The following is a 15,553-nucleotide window of genomic DNA, read 5'->3' as shown; positions in this document are numbered from 1 at the left end:
GCTTAACTGAGCCACCCAGGCGCCCCTCTAATGACCTTTTTAAAAGACAACATTTACATTGTTTGTTGTTTACATGTAGAGATCTAGTTGATTCTTATATATCGACCTTGTATCCAATGACCTTGCTAAATCAACTTACTAATTCTAAGAGTTTTATTCATAGATTCCTTTGGATTTTCTACATATGTCATCTACAAATAATGGTAGTTTTATTTTTTCTTTCCAATCCTTATATTTTTATTTTTTTCCTTTTCTTTTTGCATAGGCTAGTACCTGCAGTACAATGTTGAACAGAAGAGATGATGGGGACATCCTTGTGTCAGTTCCAGCCTTGGGGATGTCTTTCAGTATTTCACCATTAAGTGGGATGTTTGCTTTAGATATTTTAGTGATATTCTTGATTAAGCGAACTCCTTTCTCTTTCTAAGTTGCTAATTGTTTTTTTTTTCTTAAAATCATGAATGGGTATTGATTTTGTCAAGTGCTTTTTCTGCATCTACAAAAATAATCATATAATTTTTCACTTTTATTCTGTTGACATTTATCTTTATTCCCACTGATTGATTTTGGAATATTAAGCCGTCTCTCATTCCTGAAATAAACTCAACCCTCAAGCCAGCAGTGTTGTATTTTTCTATCCATAATTATTTTTATTGAGATTTTTGCAGGTATGTTCATGAGAGATTGGCCTTTAATTTTGTCAGATTTGGTATCAAGGTGGTGCTGAAATCAAATCAGGAAATACTTCTTTTCTGGAATAGTTTGTGTAATTCGACATTTTTTCCCTTACATGTTTGGCTGGAAACTCTTTTGATAACATACTTTAGAACCAGTTTTGTAGGCCACACTTTGGGAAACAGTGGTCTAGAACAAAACTTAAACATGAAATAGTAAATGCTCTCGTTTTTATTTATTTCCTCCCTATGCAGGACCAGCCATTTTACCTTTTCTTTCCTGGCTGTGTGGGCTCGGCTAAGTCAGCACACAGGAAAGTGGTGAGGCCATATGAGACCAAGCCTGGTCCTCAGGTCTCCTCTCTCTCCTTGCCACCAGGCAGCCTGCCACAGCCCTGCTCAGCCATCTCCACACTCCTCTGACAGAATGAATGCCCTCGATGGCGTCCCCTTCAAGGTGCCCAGTGGCTTTGTGATAGGCACAGAGCCCCTTCCTGGGCCAGAGCTCAGTGTCCCAGCCTGCAGGGAGCTTCTGCTGGGTTCTATGGTAAGTGTATCTCTCTGTCCATCTATCTCTTGTCTCTGGGTCTGTAGATCTGATGCTGAGACTCATAGGCCTTGTTCCTTGATTTTAAAGGGCAGCAAGGCCAGGGTGCCTGCGTGGCTCAGTCAGTTGAAGTGTCCAACTCTTGATCTCAGCTCAGGGCTGTGAGTTCAAGCCCCTCGTTGGGCCCCACGCTGGGTATGGAGCCTACATGCATACATACATACATACATACCTACATACGTACATGGCAATGGGAGCAAGTCCATCTGTGGTATATTCTAGAAAGTTTTGGAAATAACCCAAGGGGAAAAAGGTGTTTCATGAAGAAGGCTGGTGGCCTCGTGATGGGGATTATTTGATGGGTCTTATTTTAAAAATGCTTAGGATAACAGGAAGCTGCCTATAGGAAGTGACTGAGAGTCATTGCAAGGATACTCCAATTCTTCTTTTCCCTGTCAGCCTACTGCCGTGTCTAAAATTCTACCATTTAGGGGCGCCTGGGTGGCTCAGTTGTTAAGCGTCTGCCTTTGGCTCAGGTCATGATCTCAGGGTCCTGGGATCGAGCCCCGCATCGGGCTCCCTGCTCAGCGGAAAGCCTGCTTCTCCCTCCCCCACTCCCCCGCTTGTGTTCCCTCTCTCGCTGTGTCCCTCTCTCTCAAATAAATAAATAAAATTAAAAAAAAAATAAAAAAACAAAATTCTACCATTTAGAATCACTCCTGTGAACTAAGACACTATCTCCAGAATCCTCTGTTAAAATGCAGACAGTTAGATGAGACACATTAGAAGGTATTACTGTTCCACAGACCCAAAGCACATCTGCCCTAGAGGCGCCCTTGAAACACCTCATGCCCCATAGCTCACACACTGGGATATGCACCCAATGTATGCAGTGGTATCGCACACCCTCAAGATAAACACGAGAGTCAAGTTTACTTGGAGGTTTAGGGGGAAACCTATTGCATTTGTATTATAACACAGATCATGAGATAGGATGCAGAATTCACATGAATTTTTACAAATGAAAGAACAAGATTGCCAAAAACTGGAACTGGTGTCGGGCCTCTCAGAGTCTTATGTGCTCCTCCACTGTCTGCAGGGTACTTTGTAAAAAGTTCTGAGGATCTAGGTCGGCCCTCACTCGTTTTTTTTTTTTTTATTTTTTTAAAGATTATTTATTTATTTGATAGTGACAGAGATAGCGAGAGAGAGCACAAGCAGAGGGAGAGGGAGAAGCAGGCTCCCCATGGAGCGGAGAGCCCGACGTGGGGCTCGATCCCAGGACCCTGGGATCAGGACTCGAACTGAAGGCAGACACTTAACCAAACGAGCCACCCAGGCGTCCCATGCCCTCACTCATTTTGCACACGAGGAACCTGAAGTTCAGAGAAGGGAAATGATTTGTCCAACGTTAGTGGCAATGGCAAGACTAAAACTCAGGTCTTAACTCCAAATCGTTGCATATTAGCTCAGAGCAGGATGGGAGCATGAAACACTGGACAGGTGAGGTTCCTCGGCAGAAAACCGGGTTGCAGGAAGTCAGGTGCAGAAAGTACAATCCACGAAGGAGGAAGGGGCTTGAGTGGCTCGGGGGCCCAGGAGCAGGAGACTCAGTGCCATTTTGCTTTATCTGCAGACCCTTAGGACCAAGGTCTCCAGAAGGGAAATCAGCTCTGTAAAACCCAGAGCACAGTGTCCAGGGGCCCATAGTCACTTTTCCCAGGCAGCCTGCGCTGTGGGCCTGTGTCGTTGGGCAGAGGAATTCGCTTGGCTAAGCTTCAGTGGAGGTGGATTATCACAGCTTTTCCCTCCCCGCTGAGCTCAGGCCAAGCCAGAAGAGGCTATCCTGAAAGTTAGTTCTCTTAGAAGCAGAATTGAGCACTTTCTGCCAAGTCCATGTCTGTCTGCTGACCCTGGCTCTGCCCCCTACTCTCAGCGAGGGTATCTGTATTCCCTGGAGCCTATTTCCCTTCCTGGGCCTCCATTTCTTTCACTGCTGGGCCAATCTAACAAACAAAGAAGCATAAGACTCCCAAGTATGATTTACAGCCTCTCCTGGTAAGTCCTCTTGAGTTCATTGGGCTGTATTCCCAGTGTTTGGAACCTGGAATACATTTTCCCATAACAACGATGTTATAGATAGTGATTAGATTACCAGGTGAACCTAGGACAGTTTAGAACAGTGGTCTAAAGGGAGAAAGTAATAATCACAGCTACCGTTATTGAGCACCTGCTGTGCACTAGGCCCGTGCTTAGGTGCTCTGTGTACATTCACTGTTCTCTCTCATATTTATGATAACCCTTTTAGCAGGCATGTGTTCCTACCCCCACGGCACAGGGAACCAAAGCTCTCACCCAACTGATGTACTTGTGAGTGACACATGCAGGATTCCCACACATGTCTGTCTGACCCCAAAGCCCATGTCCACCCCACCCATCCTGCTGCCTTCACCCTTCCTTCCATACTTAAAGCCTTTGGCAAGTCTGCGTTTGATTGTTTCATAGTTTCCCTTTAATTAGAGTGAATTGCCCTAACAAAAAAATATTTTTAGAGAAAAAATACATTCGCATAGTTTAAAAATGAAAATAAAAAGAAAGAAAAGGCTTACAAAAGGGTATAGAGCAGGGGTTGACAAACATTTTCTGTAAAAGACCAGGTAGTAAAAACTGGCAATTACTCAACTCTGTTGCTGTAGGGGAAAAGCCATAGTTCTGGAAAGGAGAGGGTGGATAGGGCTGTGTTCCAGTAACACTTAATCTACAAAAGCAAGGGGGCTGGGCAGTGTGGCCCACAGGCAGCTTGAAGGCCTTGGGAGAGCAAATAGCCTCCCACTGACACCTTCCCATTTATCCAGTTCCCCAGCTCCAACCCTCACAGGGGATATCTGTTTCTCATTTTCTATGTATTCTTCCAGGGATGCTTATGTGTGTAGAGACATGCAAGTACAGCTATTTCCTCCCTTTTTACCCCAAAGAGAGCATTTTATATATACTGTTATTCCTGACTTTTCTACCTCATATATTTTAAGATCTTTCTATATCGGTACATAAAAAGCTTCTTCAGTTTCATTTTTCACTGTGTAGCATTGCATTACATGGATATATTGTACTTTCTTGAATGGACACTTGGGTTCTTCCCAGGCTTCTGCCATGACAAACAATGCTGCAGGGAATGACGATATGCGCATGTCCTTTTGAATTTAAGTATTTTTCCAAATTGCCCTCCGTAGGGGTCATACTGATTTCCATCCCAGCCAGCACTCTACAAGAGGCCTGTCGCCCGCACACTCTCCCAACAGAGTGTCCTCAGACGTTGGATCTTTGCTGAGGGATAGGCGGATGGTATCTCAGGGTAGTTTTGATTTGCCTTTCTCTTACCATGAGTGAAGTTGAGCAACTCTTCATATGTTTAGAAGCCATCTGTGTGGCTCTCTTCTGTGGACTGTCCATATCTTTTGCTCGTGTTCCCATTGAACCGTTGGTCTTTTTCCAATCTATTTCTAGCACTTGCTGTATTAGTAAATTTAGCCCTTTGTCTCTGCTGCGAGTGCTGTTTTCTCCCCGGGTTGTCATCTGTCTTTGACCTTGCTTCTTGTGGTATATTTGCCGTGCAGATTTTGCACGTGTGTCTGTACTTTTATGGCTTCTGGAAAGGCTTTCCCCACTTGAGGTTATAAAGCATGTCTCTTCTGGTTTTTTCCTAGTACTTTTATGGTTTCATATCATACATTTGAATGTTTGATCCTTTTGGAATTCATCCTTGTGTATGAGAATGGATCCAACTTTATTTTCTTCCAGCTAGCTAACACCATTTATTAACTAGTCTCTCTTTTTCCCATTGCTTGAGATGCCACCTTTATTATTTACTAAAGCCCCATAGATATTAAAGTCTATTTCTGGACTTCCTATTCTCTACCTGCATCTGTGCCAACACCATAGTTTTAATTATTCTCATTTTATAATATATTTTAACGGCTAGTAGGGCCAGTCCCCCCTATTTATCTTTTTGTGTCCAGAATTTTTCTGACTGTTCTGATTTGTTTGTTTTTCATACCGACTTTAGAACCATCTTGCTTAGTTCCATAAATCGTACATGTTGGTATTTGTGTTGGGTCTCAGTACATTTTCATCCCCTGAGCCCCGCTGGCTCTCTTGAAACCCCCCTAGTCTCTTTCTCTCCACATCTGCCTCATCACCCCTCACATGGTCTTTTTCCCTCTTCTGTCCTTCACAACCTGCCTGTTTTGCTCCAATCTCTTCCTCCAACCGTTTATTCTGCACATACTTACAAGCATCCCCTCTGTGCCAGGCCTGCCTGTGCCCTGAGGATGCAGAGAGGAATAAGATGCAGCCACTGACCTCAGTCAGGGAGCTATGCTGGAACAGCCACGTTAGGCTCCTCTCCCCACTAGGGTCATGTCAGGAGAGGAGGGGACAATGCCTGTGATCTAAGTGTCTGAATATCTGTCTTCCTGCTTCTCCTTCCCCCCACAAATACCACTTCCCCCACCTTCGTTCTTCCTTCATTGGCCATCACAGAGCGTTGAAATTGCCATTTAGACAATTTTACATTTTTTAACAGAGTTTTGTATTTCTGGATCTTATTTTTAAAGGTAGGCAACAGATGAATATTTTTTTTACTCATTTCTAAACTCTCAAGTTAGATTATTTATGTGAGCTCCGATTGTTTTTTCAGGTGGCCTGACAATGTAGTCGAGAAAGTACTACTGTTGGGTGGCCCGAGGAATCCCAGCTCAAGCCACTCAACACCAATCTGACCTCCAGCAAATTAAAGATTCTGAGCCTCATTTTCATAGTCTGGAAATAGAAATAACACTAGAACGTACTAAGTAGAGTTTAACAGAAATTAGTGATTTTTACATTTCCTGGGCTTCAGAGTAACCTCTGATGGCGTCAAAGGGGAAGGGGGCAGGTATTATTCCATAGAGAGGTTTGTGTGCCTGAGTGGGCCTCTATGGCTGAGTGCTCACTGGCAAATGGTGCTGGGCTCAAGTGAAAGTTTCTTTGCTAAGAACAAGGTTTCTTGGAGACATTTTTAAAGCTGCCATCGGTTCAATTACATACTGAAAGGCAAAGGGACTTAGATATTGGATTTCACTACATTTCATTCTATTAACCTATTCCTCATTATGTCCTTCAGGCCGAGTTAACCATTCAATTGTATGGCTATCCATCGACCCCAGTGCTAGCTAAAATGGGGGCTGGGGGTGGGTTAATGGATGCCTGGAGTTTAGAATCGGAAGCTGCCCAGGCCTGTCAAGTTTTTGGACAAACAGGTTCCCTGGAGGCCAGGGGGTAGGGGTGCGCCCCTTGGGCCTGGTTTGCGCCCGGAGAGCCTCACGCCGCCTTCTCCTGGCAGCACGACTTCAGCTTGGAGAGGAGAGCGCTCTTCTGGGCAGAGGCTGTGGTCCGGGGATCCTGCCCCTTCCAATGCGACGCCGCGGGAATGGCATCAGCCCCTCCTGCCTGGCTCTTGCTGGTCAGCCCTGAATGCGAGCTAGTGCCTGCACCTGCCGCAGACACGGGCCCTGAGGCCAGACCCCAGCAGCGGCTTGACCAGGAGGAGGAGGAAGAGAACCAGGGCGAGGACCACGACGACGAAGAAGCCACCTCTGCCAACGAGGAAGAGCCAGGTCACTGCAGCCCCCCATCCAGCTCCCCTGCGAGCCCCAGCCCCGGCCCCGGCCCCGGCCATCCCCGCTGCTCGCTGGACTTGCTGCGCGGCGTGAGGTCGGAGCTGGCCGGGGCGCGGCGGCGGCTCTCCGAGGGACCGCTCTCCGCCTGCTCCCGCGCCCTCCTGCACCGCGTCCGCCACCGGGCGCTGAGCCTCTGCCCCAGCCCCGCGCCGCGTCTGGGCTCCATGCCGCCCGCGGACCCCGCGCCCCCGCTCCCCAGCGCCGCCGCGCCGCCCCCGCGGCCATGCACTGCCGGTGCCATGCCCCCGCTGCGGAGCCACAAGCCCACGGTGGCGGTAAGGAACCTGCTCGCTCCGCCAAGGCCGCAGCCCAGCTGCAAGGCCCCCAGTAGTCTGGGTTCCCCGCCTGGTCCGCAGCCCTCGTTCCCTCTTCTTTGCTCTCCTCCTCCCTGCATTTTCCTCTTCTCATCTGGCCCTCTACCATGCTGTCCTTCCTGTGGCCCTTGGCCTAGACTAGTCCCTGCTCAGAGGCCCCCATTCCCTGTTCTCCGCTGTGTCTGTTTTGCTTCTATTAGGGTACGTGTCACAATTGTAATTATCTGGTATCTGCTGTCTCTTCCCGTGCAATATTAATTCTTTTAGGGCAGGGATTGGAGGGCCTTCAGTTTTGTTTCCAGGGCACCCAGCAGCAGATTGGCCCCTAGGGGGTGCTCAGTGAATGTCCCTTGAATGAATGAATGTGACTCAAATCAAGGGCTTCCCACAGATCGAGGCTTCCGGTAGGATGGGTGAGCTGGAGGCTCAATCAAAGGATACTCCCTGAGCAGTTATTTCCTGCTGGGCACTGAGTTGGAAGAGACAAGGTCAAAACCACAGGACAAGGAGAGTTGGCCAAGGGGCTGTGGGACAAGGCAGCACTGTGTAGTGGGAGGGATCAGGTGTTGAGGGAGAGGGGACAGTTTTTGCAGACTGGGAAGGCTTCAGGGCAGAGGATGTGCACGTGGAAGAACCGGGAGCAGAAGTGAACTTAAAGTGAAACCAGTGAAGTTTAAGCCTCAGACCCCTCACTTGGCCTCTTCCAAGGCCTTATATCTAATTTTATATTCATAATTGTGTGCCTTTTTAAAGACATCCAAATTATGTAAGTACCAAACTCCATAAAAGCTGGATCTGGAGCAGATGGAGTGGGTCAGGATTGAGAGCCAAAGGTGACAGTTGGGCACAGCTTTCTGCCCCCTAGCTGCCCTACAGTCAGGCCAGGAGATGCAACAGAATAAGGCCCAGGTGAAATTTAAATCCAAAAACAAACTAGAGGTCCGGCTCTTTCCACTCACGGTTGTGTGACCTTTGGCAAGTCACTGAACTGCTCTGAGCTATCCCTGGGCCACTTTACCTCACACAGTTGCTTAGAGCAAACACAGAGAAGAGGCTGTAACCTGGATAGGCACACCACATCAAGGGCCAGACGTTGATGCCCGGATGGCTCTTTCCTGGTCCAGATTAAATTTAACTCTAGCAACAACCCTGTGGGGGCAATGGGGCCCCTGTTCTACAGAGGAGAAAATTGAGGCGGAGAAGAGCTAAGAATCATTTTTAAGGTCACAAGAGTAGACTCAGATCCTAAGATTTGGATATTTTCCAGTTTGGAGGTCAAGGGCAGAACCTAGGGTAAGGTCATGGCAGGAAAACCCCTGAAAAGATAGGGATGGGTGGACAATTCATGTCACACATATACATCTGCCCCAGGAGCCAGGGCAGCAGCTGGGCTTTCCCTGGGGAAGAGGGGCCAGGGCGGTCTGGTCAGGGTTGCCAGATGGGTGCTTCTTTATGGGGAATGGGTTAGGGGTGATGCTGGTCAAACTGACTGAAATACCTTTGAGCCACCCTTCTTACTCTAGGGCCAGTGTGGTCTCCTCAGCACACAGCTGTGCCCAGTCCCTGCCCAGCCCCAGCCCCAGCCCCAGCCCAGCCCCAGCCCAGCCCCAGCCCCAGCCCAGCCCCAGCCCCTGCCCAGCCCCAGCCCCAGCCCAGCCCCAGCCCAGCCCCAGCCAACCTGAAGAAGGAGGAAGATCCACCCCTACTCCTCCTCTCACTAAGGTGTGGGGTAAAAAACACTGAATGTGATTCTGAGTAGGGCTCAGGTCCCAAATGTGTGTTGCTTCCCCAGTCATTAACTTCTCTGAACCTCAGTTTCAATGTCTGTGAAATGGGATAATAGGATGGACCTATCATATTTCTCTTGTGGAAAAATGTCCTGCCCAGCAGGTCACACCTCCAGTGGTAACTGACACATCCAGCCTGTCTGTATTTCAGTCCCTCAGCCCGTACACCTGTCTGCCACCTCTTGGGGGGATGCCCCAGCATCTCAGTGCCTGCAGATCACACCCTGCTTCTGCTGACCTGCTGTCTGCCCTGAGCCAGGAGGAGCAAGACCTCATCGGGCCAGTGGTCGCCCTGGGGTATCCCCTGCATAGGGCCATCGGGGCTCTGCAGAAGACGGGGCGGCAGAGCCTGAGCCAGGTAGGTGAAGGAGGGACCCCGAGCTGGGGGGGCTGTGGGTCTAGAACCAGATGAGTAGCCAAGTAGCCAAGTAGTTTTTATCTTTAACTTGAAGAAGTTTTGTTTCCTTCTCTTTAGAAGCAGAACCTTAGCCTGACATTAATTGTTGAGGGTTATGAGCAAGTTTCTAGACCCTAATGCTATTTTCTCCATACGGGTTTCTCAGGAATGCCCATGCCCATTTGGAGAGTTTAAATATTTTACTCCTGTTCCAGTCTCTGCCCCAAGCACAAGGGACTGGAGCTTTGGGCAGCCGATAATCTCTCCAGAGATACCCAAAAGAACTTTTTGCAATGAGAGAGATGTTTTATACCTGGGTTGTCCAATACAGTAGACACTGGCCTTATGTGGCTACTTGAAATATGGCTACTGTGACTAAGAAACTGAATTTTTGGTTTTACTTAATTGTAATTAATTTAAATTAAAATAGCCACATGTGGCTGCTGGCTACCGTAGGGATGGCAGAGCACTAACTACTTCCCTCAATGAGCAGTTTATCCCTGTTCATATCCATCTCTTTCTCTTTTGATCTACCCATCCGTCCATTCCATCTAGTCCACAGTATTTACAGGGCACTTCCTAGGTGTTCAGATACAGCGAGGAGATATGGAGGAAACCTCCTCTTGGTGGAAGGGGCTGGGAGGAATGTATGGCCATTCTTAACCAAACACAAGGACGTTCCAGTGATCAGCAAAGGCTTCAGGGAGGTGCCACATCTTGAGCTGGACTTTAAGGATGAATCTGAATTTGAAGGAAGGAGAAGGGATGATATTCCAAGCAGGAGGAACAGTGTGAGCAAAGGAGTGGAAGCAGCAGGGAAGGGTTCAGGAGGCCCTGAACCGACCGGTCTCACTGGAGTACAGGGTGCATGATGCAGGCTGGTGGGAGATAGGACAGGGAAGGGGGATTGAGGGTAGCTTGAGGGCTGGGCTGAGAAGTTTACAAATGACCCACTAACAAAAGGAAGGCATGGAAGGATTATGAGTAGGGGCAGGAGGCAACATTGAATGCCCTTCCCCCACCTCAAGGTCACATCGGGCTTCCCATTGTTTTCTGAACGTGTGGACTCTTTTGGTTGGAAAGCTGAGCTGCAGGTATCAAAAGGCCCCAGGGCAGTTGGCACTTCTTCCTTTCTTCTGTCTCTGCCCCATCACCATCAGAGGGCTTGGATACTCTCTCCGTAATCACTGATGACTGTCATATGTTGGGTCCCTGAGGTCCAGAGCTGCCTGCTCCTGGATAAGGGAGGGAAAGAAGGAGAGTGACTCTCATCCTGGAGCAGAAGCAGGATGTGCTGCTGCCAGGTTGAGGAGGTGGGCAAATGCACCTGGCCGCCTTTCCCACCCACTCCTGCTTCTGCTCTCCTCTGGCTTCATCAGTCCGTGCCTTGTCCTGGAGGAAAACCTCCAATATGGTTGCTGACATTCATCGAACACCTTCTTTGTGCCAGGCCCTCAATCTGAGAATATTCGATTAGGTCTTCTCTGTTCTGCAAGGTTGCTACTACTGTCCCTCCGCACTTTGCAGATGAGAAAACCGAGTCCAGGGAGGTTCATATAACCAAATCAATGGAAGAGCCAGGGTAGAGGCCAGGCTGGTTTGACTCTGAATCTTTGTTGCATGGTACTTTTCTCTCATTTTCTGTGTGAGAACCTTCCAGGGAAGCACCCCAGGCCGATCTGAGATTTAAGAGTAGGTCTAAGGTTGTCCCCACCTTTGGCCGCTGCTGAAAGCCAGAACCTGGGCCAAGAAGCTGGCCAAGAGGACTCTGAGGGACCACGGCCACGGTGGGGGCTCTGACATGCCCCCCAGTCCCTTTAGCTTCTGTGACAAGGCTGAGCTCTCAGGCCATCACTGTGGGGGTCTGAAGATTTAGTCAGAGCCAGCACGGGTCACTGGCCTACCCGTGGGTGGGCTGGAGGAAACCCACTGCATCAGGAACATTGTGTTTCCAGATATGCACTGACCACCTGCCTGGCCAGCTGGATCTCTGGGTGGCCTTCTTCCACGGTGGTCAGTCAGGAGCCAAGCCCTGAGGTGTGGGCCCGAAGAGCCATTGGATGACTCCATCTGTCTTCCCCCACCAAGTGATTATTTCCCTCTATTCTGTGAAGTTCCACCATTAAGTGAGCAACTCCTTTGGGTTCAGATTCCTTCCCCCCCCCCCCCCACCTTAAAGGATATACACTATAGTAAACCTTTCTGGCCAGAAATTATTGACAGATGGCCCAGGAAGGTGAGCATCAGGTGACAGAGACAGAACAGTTAGAAGAGCCAGGGAGAAAGGAGGAGATACAAAAGATAAGCTTTGTCCATCATTCCTTCCTTCCTTCCACAAGGATTGATGTGCCCACTGGCTGCCTTCAGGACATCATGGGTGACATGTGTGAGCATCCACAGGCCAGGCCCAGACTTGGTATGGGACTCCAGGCACCTCAGGGCCCCTCTTTGAACCTCACTTTCCCTTTTCACAGAATGGAGGGGGGAATATGTGTTTATAATCAATGACTGCTGAGGGCCCCATCCTGGGGTGTGAAGATGACATCTTTCCCCACCCTGTGGCCTGAGGCGGGCCTGGTGGCTTCTACAGGCCCGTAGGCCCAAGAGCTGACCAAGCAGCAGAGTCTCCACAACTGCAAGTCCCAGGACCTACTCTGGAGGATCCCAGTCGGTGGATCTGGAGTGTGTCCAAGGGCCTATCATGTTAAGGATCTGAAGGTGGTTCTGAAATGTAGCCTGCCATGGGGCTATTGGTATGGATTGAGGTCAGCTGTCCTTTGAGTCAATGGTTCTCAGCCGTGGCTGCACAGACTTACCTGGAGAGCTATGAAAATCCCAGTGCCCAGACCGCCTCCCAGACCAATTATATCAGAGCCTCTGGAGGCAAGCATCAGTGGTTTATGGGTAGTCGTGTTAAAGCTCCCACGTAACTGCAGTCGGTACCAAGGCCAAGAACCTTTGCTGTGTTTGAACCAAGAGGCCTAGGGAGCAGCCACCATCCACTCTTGACTTGCTCTTGTTTTCACCTTTGGAAATCCTGTCTACTTTCAAGGCAGCTCAGAGCCCCTCCTCCAGCACTGGGCCCCGGATGGACAAAACTGAGAGGTCAGATGACCTAGGCCCTCGTCCTGGGTCCCTGGGCAAGCTGCCCATACTGCTTGGACCTGTTTCTTCCACTGCACAAGGCGGGCTTGGCTGAGTGGTTTACAAAATATGCTCAGAGCAAGATCTAGGCATCCTGAGGCAGGAGCACGGGACCCCTGGCTCCCCTGCTCCTGCCCCCAGTTCTCCCAGAGCAGCTCGACCTTCCCGTTATTGTTATTGATGCTTGGACAGCTCAGAAGGTAAAGCAGTTTGAAAAGCATTCATCTGTATGATCCGTGCTCTGAAGGTCTGCAGGAACCTCCCTGTTGCTTCTCCACCTATACCCATAATTCCTATGGTCTGGAGCCTTCATTTGGCATTGACTCTCTATAAGTCTTGCCTTGATTTGCCTGCCACTCAGGATTTCCCATACCTGGTTCATCTCCCCCTAGGCTGTGAGCTCCTTGATGGTAGTTCTTAATTCATCTTAGGAACACAGCATACATTTATTGAGCTCCTTCTGGGGGTGCTGGGGACACAGTGGTGACCAAGACTGAAACGGCCCTTCCCTCGCTGAGAGAGGAGAGCAACTACAGAGTCGTACGCGCTGGGACGGGGTAGCACAGTGCTTTCGGAGCCACAGGCAAGCCACCCCCAATGGAGACGGGGGCAGAGGCTCCCCAGGGAAGAGGGGTGAGGCTGGCCTTGGCCGAAGGAGTCAGATGTGCCGAGGCCTGGGGCTTCCGAGGTGGGAGCTGAGGCCACCGACAGGGTCAGGGGGGCAGGCCTTGGGGCCCCGGTAAGGAGCAGTACCTCCTCCTGCGGGCAAAAGCAGCTCCTGGTGACGAAGCACAGAGTGACCTGAACAGGTTCCCAGCCCTGTGGTACCTTCCTCTGTCCTCCTCCCCTTTCCAGCCCCGGGGCTCACGTGGGCCTGGATGGCAGACATGCATGTGTCTGGGGACAGGGTGGGGCTGCCCAGGTGTGGGTGCTGAGGAGGCTGCTTCACACCGGTGGGTGCCCATGAGGGAGGGTGGACAGACGAGGACGGGTGGTGGGGGAGGCGCCTGTGCTTCCAGCCAGTCCCACCCCCCACTTAGGGTCTGGGAACGCTTAGCTCACCCTGACAGCCCTTTTCCTGGACCACAGCCCCCAGTTGGGGACATTTGGTAAGAACGTGCTGTCCACCCACCCCCAGGTCCCCAGGGGAGGCCGCTGCCCCTCTTCTGTTAGCTCACAGGGTCTCTGGGGCCATTTCTTTGTGTGGTGGGTTGACTCGTCAGCCTGGTCTGAGCCCAGGCCTCGCTGAGACCCCCAGGGTGCCTCCTTTAGCCCATCTGCTGCCCCTGCCAATGCCCTTACCACCCCCCGCCGCGGGCCCTTTGTGGCCCAGTTTCTCAGCTACCTTCGTGCCTGTGACCGACTGCTGCAGCAGGGCTACGAGGAGAGGCTGGTGGAGGAGGCCATGGAGATGTTCCAGTTCTCCGAGAGCCAGGTCAGCAGGGCCGCCTGCCTGGGGTGGGGGGAGGGGAAGGGAGCGGTGGGGGTGCACACACGAGCCTAGTGTGCGGGGGGCACACTCGTGCCGGGACCAGAGCTTGGGGGCCATCAGGATAGAGCCTGCTTGCTGAGCCCTGCAGAGGACGAGACAGTCCAGGGAGGTGAAGCGTGGGGAAGGGGAGGGGATGAGGTGGGGAGGCAAACAGGAGGCAAGGCTTTTGCTTTATTTAGCCGAATTAACACACAAATATTATTGGATGCCCACTCTGTCAGACACCCAGAGAGGAGCCATGCACAGCACAGAGATGCACAAACTCTACTCAGGGAGTTTGCTGCCTACCTGGAAACCCAGAAGGCAGACAGCTGTGGGCCCAGTGGTACATTCTGAGTGCCCAGCGTACATGAGCTGTCCACAGCGTGCTGTTGGCCCAGGCTCTGCTGAGCACTTCTCCACAGAGGCTGAGGCAAGGACAGGGGGCTGGGAGGGATGCCAAGGAGAAAGGAGGGAGGAGAAGCAGGGACTTTTCAGGCACTGGGGCCAGAGGAGGAAGGAGGGCAGAGGCTGCACTGCGTGAAGCTTGGGCAGGGTTTGGGGCTCGGGCAGAGACCCCAGGCTGTGCATCCTCTGGGCCCCAGTATGTTGCCTCCTGCTTTCTACCCCAGTTCCTGAGCAAAGGGAGTCAGGAATGAGCTGGAGTGAGGGAGTAAAGCCAGGATGGAGCCAGTGGCCAGGCCTTCCTTGGCTCAGGAAGGGAGGTCCAAGCCCATGTCACCCCAAGGTACAGGAAGAAAAACAGGTGCTGCCCAGGATCAGGCTTACCTGGCTTGGGGAGTCCATAGCTTTGTGGGAGTAGATACAGTAGGTACCAGGGAGAGGGCTCCACAGGGAGGTGGCTGGCCTGGCAGAGTCCCCTTCCTCAGGCAGGGGAGTTCCTGCGCCTCTGGGCACAGTTCAGCGACATGGGCTTCCAGCAGGACCGGATCAAGGAAGTGCTGCTGGTCCACGGCAACCGCAGTGAGCAAGCACTGGAGGAGCTGGTAGCCTGCGCCCAGTGAGCACTGGTGCATTCCACAATGCCTGTGCATCCCAGTCCTGTGCCAGACCTGGCAAGCCACTGTAACTGGATTATTAAGACTACGTAAGAGGGGCACCCGGCTGGCTCAATCGGAGGAGCATGTGGCTCTTGATCTCAGCGTTGTGAATTTGAACTCCCCGTTGGATGTTGAGATTACTTAAAAATAAATAAATAAATAAACTTAAAAAAATTTTTTTACACAAGAGTGACACATGCTCATTGTAAAAATGCAAACGGTGCCGAAGGTGGGGGTAAATACTGTAGGGGAGGCCAAACTTTACCCATTTTAGGTTTTCAGCTGGGGCTCTACAAGGAAAAGACCGATTAAGAAGAGAAAAACAGGGGCTCCTAGGTGGCTTAGTTGTTAAGCGTATGCCTTCGGCTCAGGTCATGATCTCCGGGTCCTGGAATGGAGCCCCATGTTGGGCTCCCTGCTCCGTGGGAAGCCTGCTTCTCC

At 50.8% G+C, this 15,553-nt stretch overlaps 1 protein-coding gene across 1 annotated transcript; it reads left to right on the top strand.

Annotated features, from left to right (window-relative positions):
* Positions 1 to 618: 618 nt before the first annotated feature.
* On the top strand, positions 619 to 15,241 carry UBAP1L (ubiquitin associated protein 1 like). The gene is made up of 5 exons (XM_028099911.2): positions 619 to 1,221; positions 6,602 to 7,213; positions 9,191 to 9,397; positions 13,914 to 14,015; positions 14,942 to 15,241. The coding sequence occupies exons 1-5, from the start codon at positions 1,006 to 1,008 to the stop codon at positions 15,074 to 15,076; spliced, it is 1,272 nt and encodes a 423-aa protein (XP_027955712.2). The 5' UTR covers positions 619 to 1,005; the 3' UTR covers positions 15,077 to 15,241.
* The last annotated feature ends 312 nt before the right edge of the window (positions 15,242 to 15,553 follow it).

This window comes from Eumetopias jubatus, unplaced genomic scaffold (assembly GCF_037043125.1).
Source record: "Eumetopias jubatus isolate StellerSeaLion01/CBP00866 unplaced genomic scaffold, mEumJub1_p1.0 scaffold_7, whole genome shotgun sequence".
NCBI classification, from domain to species: Eukaryota; Metazoa; Chordata; class Mammalia; order Carnivora; family Otariidae; genus Eumetopias; species Eumetopias jubatus.
The sequence above is the reverse complement of the archived record's forward strand: the minus strand, read 5'-3'. Positions and strand labels throughout refer to the sequence as shown.

What these genes read in the sequence shown, in the direction of transcription:
- UBAP1L (XM_028099911.2), top strand. Translation starts at nt 1,006, where the DNA reads ATGAGACCAAGCCTGGTCCTCAGGTCTCCTCTCTCTCCTTGCCACCAG. An exon ending in GCCACAAGCCCACGGTGGCG is followed by an intron (nt 7,214 to 9,190) that starts GTAAGGAACCTG and finishes TCTGTATTTCAG; the next exon opens with TCCCTCAGCCCGTACACCTG. An exon ending in GGCGGCAGAGCCTGAGCCAG is followed by an intron (nt 9,398 to 13,913) that starts GTAGGTGAAGGA and finishes TTTGTGGCCCAG; the next exon opens with TTTCTCAGCTACCTTCGTGC.